The 9634-nt window shown below is 34.1% G+C and overlaps 1 protein-coding gene across 3 annotated transcripts; it reads right to left on the reverse strand.

Moving 5' to 3' along the window:
• Positions 1–507: 507 nt before the first annotated feature.
• Positions 508–8861, reverse strand: LOC125676219 (uncharacterized). Of its 3 annotated transcripts, XM_056159065.1 has the most exons (5): positions 8673–8847; positions 8334–8449; positions 7659–7723; positions 6610–6771; positions 508–2803 (listed from the first exon to the last, which is right to left on the reverse strand). In XM_056159065.1, the coding sequence occupies exons 2-5, from the start codon at positions 8363–8365 to the stop codon at positions 1965–1967; spliced, it is 1098 nt and encodes a 365-aa protein (XP_056015040.1). In that variant the 5' UTR covers positions 8366–8449; positions 8673–8847; the 3' UTR covers positions 508–1964. The 3 variants fall into 3 exon arrangements, with proteins under 3 accessions (XP_056015040.1, XP_056015038.1, XP_056015039.1); XM_056159063.1 differs by lacking the exon at positions 8334–8449 and having other exon boundaries at positions 8673–8861; XM_056159064.1 differs by lacking the exon at positions 8673–8847 and having other exon boundaries at positions 8334–8661.
• Positions 8862–9634: the final 773 nt, after the last annotated feature.

Genomic DNA, 9634 nt, shown 5'->3' on the forward strand with positions numbered 1-9634 from the left:
CTTTTTTTAAAGGTTAGTACTTGGTATGATATATAATTTGTATGAGACATGATATTAAAGTGAGATGGAAGATAAAAAGAATTTCAAAGAAGACGAACATCCCTATCTAACAACCAGACATAGCTATCTATACAGGTATATTGCTGTAGATTTATTTCTATGAATAAAAGAAATATAGCTTTCTTTTCTAAGCTATTGTTAAAGTTTACTTAAATAATTTTATCCGGTTTTATGTCCTTGATTTGAATCAGAATAAAACATTGTGTCTTTAGAACATCCCCTTTCAAAGAAAAATTGTAAACAGGAATATATCCAGAAAGTAGACATGGTGGAGTAATGAATATTGGGGTGACATATTTTCTAGCGGGGGGTGGGGGAGTTGGGTGGGGTGTAAACACTTTACAATGATGCAATAATGTGGGCTTAAGTTTTTTTTTTAACAAAATAATCCTGTTTTGTTTTCATATTTCCAGGTAAATTAACAGAAATAAAAAGATAAATCTGACATATATACACAACTCTGTATTAACAGTATGACAGAATCGGGAACAAAACATAATCATAAAATCATATACACTAACTTCTACTGGGAACAAGTCTAAAAGGTCCAATGAATTTATCGTTTGTCACATTTCATATAATTTGGGAGAATCCCAAGAATAGTTCTAATGAATTATTTCGTGGGGTGGTAGTGGTGGAGGGAAGTTGTGAATTGGTAGTTGTATTTTTCTAACTGTCCGCGTATAAATATTCACCTTCCAACGAACTCGCCACCTCTTACGTTGTATCTTTATAATTGTTGCAAATATGTTATAAGTATTCTGGTTTATTTCTACCTTTTATCTGAATTACGAATGCAAGATAAAGCTTGCATGTACCAGTTTTATTTAATGGATTATATCATCAGTTTAGAGTTTTCCTTCTTGAATAAGTTTTTCTTTGCCGTTGTTCAAATATGGAAATCATTACCAAATATGGAACTGGTCGATGAAGCCCAGTGGAACAGGGTTCTCTTCGTTAGTTCGAGCCCCGTTCAGGCTACGGCCGTGTCAAACCTAAGATGTAAACAGTCAGTGTAAGTAATGATTGCTCCGTCACCGAGTGCTCGGTATGTAGAAGTGAGAATCGCGATTCTTTCGAATATGACCTTGAAGATGAAGGTAACAGAAGGTTATGACACAATAAAGAAACCCTGCTGCTAAATATGCGGTCAAAAGCGCCGCTGATCATTTGTCTAAATTTGTAGTACTTCACCTATAAATGGTGACCTATCAATATGAGTAAAAGAACCAACCAACCAAACATGAAGTCAAGGCCAGATGATTTTCAGCTGTTACTTTTAACTTACAGGTCAATAGTATCTATCTTTTTAAATCTACATACTTAGAAATACTTATGATTTTTTTTTTCAAAATGCAGAAAAATCTAAATATAGCTATGAAAGTGTCGACGTTTTGTTTGTTTAACAGGACATAAATAATCACACACATTGCAGAAAACTTTGCATAACCCGTTTAAACCAAGGAAAAGCATTTCATTACATATCAGCGTGAGGCGCTATAGTTTTTCAACAAGAGCCACATGGGCCACACAGCTCACCAGAGTCATGTTGAAAGGGATAATTAAAAAAAATGCTCACGAGGTTTCAGTTCATGTGAATTAAAATGAACTTTACATCTCATATTTACATTCTCATTTATTTCTGTCGGAATTCCCAGCCGTTAGAATATAATTATTATGTTGATCTGCACGCATGTTCTTTACATTTACAGTCATTAGATAAATGGCCACCATTACAATTTGTTGGGATGTTAAAGGCACAACATTAGATATGTAAACATTTTGAAATCATTTCATGAAAATGAAAATAAAATACAGCAAAATGAATACATCCCTGAGTATATTTGGCACCCATTTATTAGCGATAACTCGAAACACGTTCGCGTAATCAGCTGATCAAAGTATCATGAGAAGACAGCATCAAGATAAGAGTTGTCTTTTTCGTCATCCATTTCATGACAAACGGCCGGACACTCCCACATGACATCATCATATGACGATGAGAGTCGAGGCACGTTATCAGGATTTGTATGGCTTATAGTTTCTGTTGGGTTCATTTCACCTAATTCTACCACTTCTATGTAAGAATGAAATCGTTCATTACTGCTATTTTCTCTTCCCTTAGGTATTTTATGAGAATCTAAGTACGGTTGTAAGTTCTGTGGTTCGATATACGCTTCTTGTGTCACTGGTTCAACATACGTGTCACTTCCGGCTATTGGTGATAAATAAGAGTCGTTAGGTTCAGATGACGAACTGGATTCTTCTGTACCAGGTGGTTTTCGTCCCCCTGGAGTCATATTTGCCATTTCTAGACATTGATCGATTTCCTGGTAATCAGACTCCATTTGTTGATAAAAGTGGTCTTTGTTTCCGTAGTGATAAAGTCCGCCATATTTCTTTTTGTCGGTGTCACGTGATTTAACAATAGAATCAACGGGTGCATTGTAATCTTCTACTTTTCTTTTGGAAATGTTTCGCTGTGCCGATTTTGATTTCAAACACTTCTGTATGATCATAACAAGTAGAAGAACGGATATAAACCCTCCCACACCAACAATCAAATAATTGGAATTGAACTGTCCGTTTTCGGGATTACTAACGGCTATAGGCGGTTTTGTTGAAGGCAACACTGTATAGTGATTGGTTATATTGGTGGTGGATGAAATATGTGTTAAATATGGCGGTGATGTTGAGATATTCAAAATCTGATGCTGTGGAACTGTTGTAAAAACTGACGCATCTACAAATAAAACATGAATTAATGTTCATAATTCTAGTACCTTAATAATCAGTCCACTGTTTTATGTGAATGTACGCGAGTACCTAAAAACCCACTATATATGACGTTTAAATTTCTTGCAATAGATTATATTGGTATACTTTGTATACAAACCGGTAGGAACGGATAAATTCAATTTTTGATACTTTAGATTCATGGTACGTGTAATTCTTTGGCATTAGCTACGGTGTATGCTGTTAGATAATATCTACATGTAGATTCATTGAGATGCTATGAAGGTAGTGAATTATGACACTTTGACACTAGCTATGTTGCATATATATGTCGATAATGATTCCATGATACTGTGACACAATCTATGTCATGACGATACTACGTTCACAATGTCAATTTGAAGTATAGATATGACATGACTGTAATGAATTCATGGAAATACTGTGAGACTAGCTATTTCATGACGACAATATATCAATATTACAATAAAATGATACAATGATCCATTGACACAAGCTGTGTATCGTTGCGAGTATAGCAAATCCATGTTGCTTTGTTACTGGCTATGTTATGAGTATAGTTTATTCATGATAATGCTTTGACTTTAGCTGTACTATATGTATGTCAATAAAAATCATGATAATACTTTATTTTGACACTAGCTATGCTATACGGATGATAAATCCATGAAGATAGATTATTTTGACACTAGCTATGTCATGTCGATAATAAACTCATGATATTACATTATTTTGACATTAGCTATGCTATGCCGACGATAAACCCATAATGATATTATTTTGACACTAGCTATCTTATGTCGATGACAAAATTATTTTACACTAGGTATTTTATGCCATTGATAAATACATAATAATACAGCTATACTGTATGTTATGCCGATGATAAATTCATGATACATGTACTTTAATACTATAAATTCCATAAATATTTGAGAGGAATTTCTTGTCGCATAATTTCACGAGAATCAAAATTACTCGCATTTATTTTTCTCTTGCTAAAATACACGCACAGACACTTGATCAACAGTGTATTCGCGACACACACAGACACTTGATCAACAGTGTATTCGCGACACACACAGACACTTGATCAACAGTGTATTCGCGACACACACAGACACTTGATCAACAGTGTATTCGCGACACACACAGACACTTGATCAACAGTGTATTCGCGACACACACAGACACTTGATCAACAGTGTATTCGCGACACACACAGACACTTGATCAACAGTGTATTCACGACACACACAGACACTTGATCAACAGTGTATTCGCGACACACACAGACATTTGATCAACAGTGTACTCGCGACACACACATACACGTGATCAACAGTGTATTCGCGAATCTGTGTTATCGCGATTTGACTTCAAGTTATTTCGCAATATTAAGTACTCGCGTAAAATAAGTAATCTACAGTATTGAAGGTGGTTTGATATAGATCGAAATAAAAAATATAGCATTCCCAGCTCTGATATTGGAGATGCGATGTATTTATTTGTCCTGTTTTAAATATCAGGCGATAGTATATGCCAGAAATGTTTCATACCTAGACCTACTGTCAGCAGATTCCAAAATGTATTTGCAACCAAAAATGAAACAACTACTTATGAAATTGTGTAAATAGATACAATTAAATGCCGAGGGAGTAAATGCATATAGTCTTTTCTTGTAGTTATTTATTAAGATTGGGATATACATGTATACACTCTAAAAATGGTGTTTAGATCCTAAACACAAAGTTAAACACATTTCTTGTGTACAGTTTTGAACGCGTTCTAAATCTAAACATGTTTAACACTTTCTGTGTTTAGGTTTTAAACATGTTCAACACTTCTTACGTTTAGGTTTTGAACATGTTCAACCCAATGTGTTTAGGTTTTGAACATGTTTAAATCTCTTTGTGTTTAGGTTTGGAGCACGTCTAACTAATTGTGTTTAGGTTTTGAACATGTTAATTCTTTTTATGTTTAGGTGTAGAACATGTTTAACCCTTATTATGTTTAGGTTTTGAACATGTTTACCCTTATTGTGTTTAGGTTTTGAACACGTTTACCTCTTTTGTGTTTAGGTTTTGAACATGTTTAGTTCTCCTTGTATTTAGGTTTTGACTTTGTCTCAATTACAAAATGATTTGCTAACCTTATATTTAAAACTCAATCCACAGCATTAAAGAGTCTTAAATAGTAGCTTTCTCTTCTATTATAGGAGAATAACATTGCAAAATCTAGCAAGAATATCCCTTGCATTACAAACTGTGTCTATGGGATCCATGATGTTTCAAATCGAACAATGCGGGTAAAGTGATTTCCTACACACAAAGAACACCGGAAAACACTTATAAACAGATATATTCACAAATACACAGAACAACTTACAAGGGGTTAACAAATACAATAACTACACTGCTGCACTTTCTAAAACACGTCCGATTGCCTAGAGTTCGCGGGTAAGAGAGAGAGAAAATCACGTGCAGGCTCAGAGGACTCCGAGCCCGACCAGAAATACTAAAAATCCACCCCCCAAAATCACTACACGGGTTTGGGCGGTTCTTCTCAAATTACATTGCAAGTCTATTTCTATATTCTAATTGCCGAAACAACACGGTTGACATTTCCGCGATACATGTTAAAGACAAAACCATTAAAAATCACTTATGCACATATAAGAAGTAAACTATACATGGTTAAATATCATCCGGCAAGTACAACTTCAACAATTTTTTTGTCTTTGATATGCTAGTTTTCGCATAACAGGCACTGTCACATGTTGAATTAAAAAAAAGGGGGGGGGCATCAATTGCAACTGATGTTTTCTTTCACAAGATTTAAATGAATTTTGTTCCAATGCAAAGTAAGAGTGATGCATTGGTTTAAATTAACACTAAAGGCACGTCTAATACCAGAGAAAATGAATTACACTCTTTTTTTAAATTCAATATGTATGTGTCTAGACCTGTTCAAGTTGAAATGGAATTCCAGATCAAAATCTTCTGGATACTCCTAAACTCTGCTCATTTCCAACAGGAAAGGGTTGAAGCCCATAGACGGCTCTTCTAATGGTTCCATCAATTTTGGATATCGACCTCGACAGTGTATACTTGCAATACGGCGTATGATGTACACTATGGTCACTATCGGGACCTGGTACACTATAACAGTTTGAAGTATGGCAATTCTGACATGCAATTTTTTCTGCAATTCGAATTTCATTTACAGAAGACAGGAATATTCTACATGAAGACTGTAAAACTAATGTCAACAATGTTACTAAGCTTATCATGTTCAAAACCTAAACGCATAGACGTTTAGGATTGTGTTTAGACGTTTAGGAATGTGTTTAGCAAGTGTTTAGCATGTTATTTTGTGTTTAGATACTGTATTTTTGCATAGCTAAACATGTTCTCAGTCTGAACATGTTTAGGGTAGAACATGTTTATTACACTTCGCGTTTAGGATATAAGCACAATCCTAAACACGTTTAGACCTAAACACGTTTAAAAAGTGTTCCAAACCTAAACATTGTTTTTAGAGTGTATTTATATGCATTACATGTTCATGCGTGAGTATTACTCTTGAATATCTGTTTTGTATGTCATGAAAGGTGAACATAAAGAACAGTGATACATCTCATCTATGTTATTTTAACAGCGATTGGGAAAAATAAAAACTTGAAAAACGTTAATATTAGCTATGTTATAATCTGAACAGAATGGATACCCGAAGCTGTGACTGAGGCAGTATTTAATATTAGCTATGTTATAATCTGAACAGAATGGATACCTGAAGCTGTGACTGAGGCAGTATTTGTAGGCAGACAACCTTTAACATGGTCACAATCTTCTGGGACACACGTAAGAGAACACAATCCTCCACAGTCCTTTCCAAATGAACCAAGAGGACAAGGTGTTTTACAAAAGTCTCCAAAATATCCAGGTACGCAAGCTGCAGATATAGTCAAGTATTATGGGAAATAAATCAAGCTTCCGGAGAAGAGACGGGTGTTAATTACTTTATTCTTTATTTTCTGATGACAAAATGCTTATGATTATAAGTTGTAATAATGAATTCATAGCGTTTTATCTTATTTTCTTCTGTTTTCAATGATTAATTTGTTTTTCTATAGTGTCAAACCAGATTCCCTGGCTATTTTTATGATAAAAAATAGTAAGTAAAGTGAAGTGTTACTAGGAAGTAAATCAAGCTATTTCCTGTTGACACAATGTTAGTAGCGGGTCTATGCTAGGGCCTCGGTGTATAGTCCATGATGGCCCGTCTTAAATGAAGTAGCAATGATTTTATGGGGCTTCTGTTTTCTTTATTTTCTATCATTATCTTTTTTTAATCACCGGATGTTGTAGTAAATTATGACGTGATTATGAGCTAAGATGTTCAGATGATAAATAAAACGTCTTATTATATTGAATTTCACAATTTAAAAAGAACGGGAAATGTTAATTATGTGCTGAAGTACAGAACAGTATAAGAGACACATACGGTGTTTTAGTCTACATAATTCTTGGGGGTAATATGCTTCCTGAAATTATTCTGCTTAATTCGTACAGGAACAGACAATCAATATCTAAAATGTTCAATATTACATGTTTTAGAATGGCTATTTATGATACGGTATTTATAATAGATAGATAGAGATTCTATTTATTTATTTGAATTAATCTTACGAACATTATTTTAAATTTTGTATCAATCAAGTAATCATTTCATCGACTGCTGATAATCGCATAGCGTATATACTCTAACTTGTCAAATGAAATTCATTTACAAAATGTGTAGCTTTGTCCCAAGGTAAATTTCAAGTGTATCAATCTTACAATTGCATTCTCCATTTTCGTCTTTCTCGTAGTTGTCGCAGCATGCACTGGATCCTGCGTCGGTCCTGAATATACATCACATGGGAATTACAGAAAATAAATCTTTTTTTGTTTTGTTTTGATTCTGTTTTAAAATATCATCTATAAATACGTCACCAGTTGAAGATGAAGTACCAGGCATTTGAACCTTGAAAAACATAGTGCTCAGAGTTGTAGCAGTGTTTGGCGAATGAACAATTTCACTATTCACGTCGTAAATTTCACGCGACCAACATACATGTACAGATGGAAACCGAAGCCAAGACCTGAGCACCTATTCACAAAATATCTTACGACTAAGATCAAAATTTACAAACACGGTAATTGCCTTATTTTTCATTTCTTGTAGACTTTCTTAATTAATATGTAAAGTACATCCATGGTTTATAAAAGTTGAATACATATTTGTGACCTTGGGCTCGGTATTTGATTATCAGACAGATTTATTTTTTTCGTCTTAGTCGTAAGATATTTTGTGAATATGGGCCCTGATCCCTAACTACTGGGCTATATGCGCCGTGAAAAAAATAACCCATAGAGTTATCTGAATGTATATGATCACGAACGTTTGCTCAAGTAGATATTTTCAAGGAAGAAAGAGTTGAGTGATTCGATGACTGAGAAATTCAATTTTACCCTGTGTTGAGGCTTGTCAACGTCATATACATAAATTATGCTAGAATGTTTAAACCCAGAGGCAGACCAATGGTTTTAAACCTGTGTGTATAATTTACTCGACAGGCAGCAATTCACTATAACGAAACAGGCAAAACAATTATTTTCAACAATTAATCTGTAAATATGAGACTGTTCTATTTACCGGTATGTTACTATAAAAACATTGTTAGTCATAAACAGAGTGAATTGTTACATCAAATTTATTTCCTCGTTCTACGCTCTAAATGCCTTTAAATGTAAACATGTTAAAATGAAGAATACATTAACAGAAAAAACAATATTCGATCTGAATTTTACCTGTTTCGAATGCAGACAGTTCTACTTTTGGTAATGGAAGATGAACACGCAAAGAGCAGAGGTAAAATTCCAACAGCTTTATAAGCCATTAAATCCAAACAAATACAGATTCTATTTAGATTCATCAAATCCAGGAAATACATCGTACAGTCAACATCAGGAAACTACGGCTTGTTGAATCGACATTTTTCTGATAAAATGGGATTGTCCTCAATATTCAGCAAATATTATCACATTTACATGTAGTGAACAATAATTCTAAAAATGTATTTTGGGATACGATAAAAGACAAAATGTTAAAATGTGTGCATGCCATCAGGGATATTTTGTATATGTGTTTTGTTAAACAGCGGTACTGAAAATGTAGATATGTTAATTCCTTAACGTAATTTCCATGTAAAACGTATACGGTAACAATTTTGATGCACCAGATGCGCATTTCGACAAATAATGTCTCTTCAGTGATGCTCAACCGAAATGTTTGAAATCCAAAATAACTATGAAGTTTTGGAGCTAAATATAGCCTAAAACAGCGTGCCAAAAAAGTGTAGCCAAATTCGTCCAAGGATAAGAGCTATGCACGAGGGAGATAATCCTTAATTTTGAAATGAATTTCTAAATTTTATAACAGCAATTAAATATACATCCGTATTTTCAAGCTAGTAACGAAGTACTAAGCTACTGGGCTGTAGAGACTCTCGGGGACTAACAGTCCACCAGCAGAGGCCTTTAATTGTATCATAGACACAGAGGCAAATATAATACATGTATTAGGAAAGAGGAATGATATTTCAACTAGAGTACTGTTTTCAAGCCCTTCCAAGTTTTTAAATCTATTCAACATTTTCAAAAATAAGGAGGGTAATCACTTATTATATTCAAGCAACCTGAGATTTGCACTATTGTTTATGTAAGCACTCTTTAGTTCTACTTCTAAGTCACTTTCTGTCTAATGTTAGATG

Source organism: Ostrea edulis, chromosome 3, assembly GCF_947568905.1.
Source record: "Ostrea edulis chromosome 3, xbOstEdul1.1, whole genome shotgun sequence".
Lineage (NCBI taxonomy): Eukaryota > Metazoa > Mollusca > Bivalvia > Ostreida > Ostreidae > Ostrea > Ostrea edulis.

Bases quoted from the DNA above. Each gene is read 5' to 3' on its own strand.
- LOC125676219 (XM_056159063.1), bottom strand. From the start codon at position 8,815: ATGTATTTCCTGGATTTGATGAATCTAAATAGAATCTGTATTTGTTTG. The intron at 7,724-8,672 runs GTAAAATTCAGA...ATGTATATTCAG, and splicing joins ACTGTCTGCATTCGAAACAG to GACCGACGCAGGATCCAGTG. The intron at 6,772-7,658 runs GTAAGATTGATA...CTATATCTGCAG, and splicing joins CGAAAATGGAGAATGCAATT to CTTGCGTACCTGGATATTTT.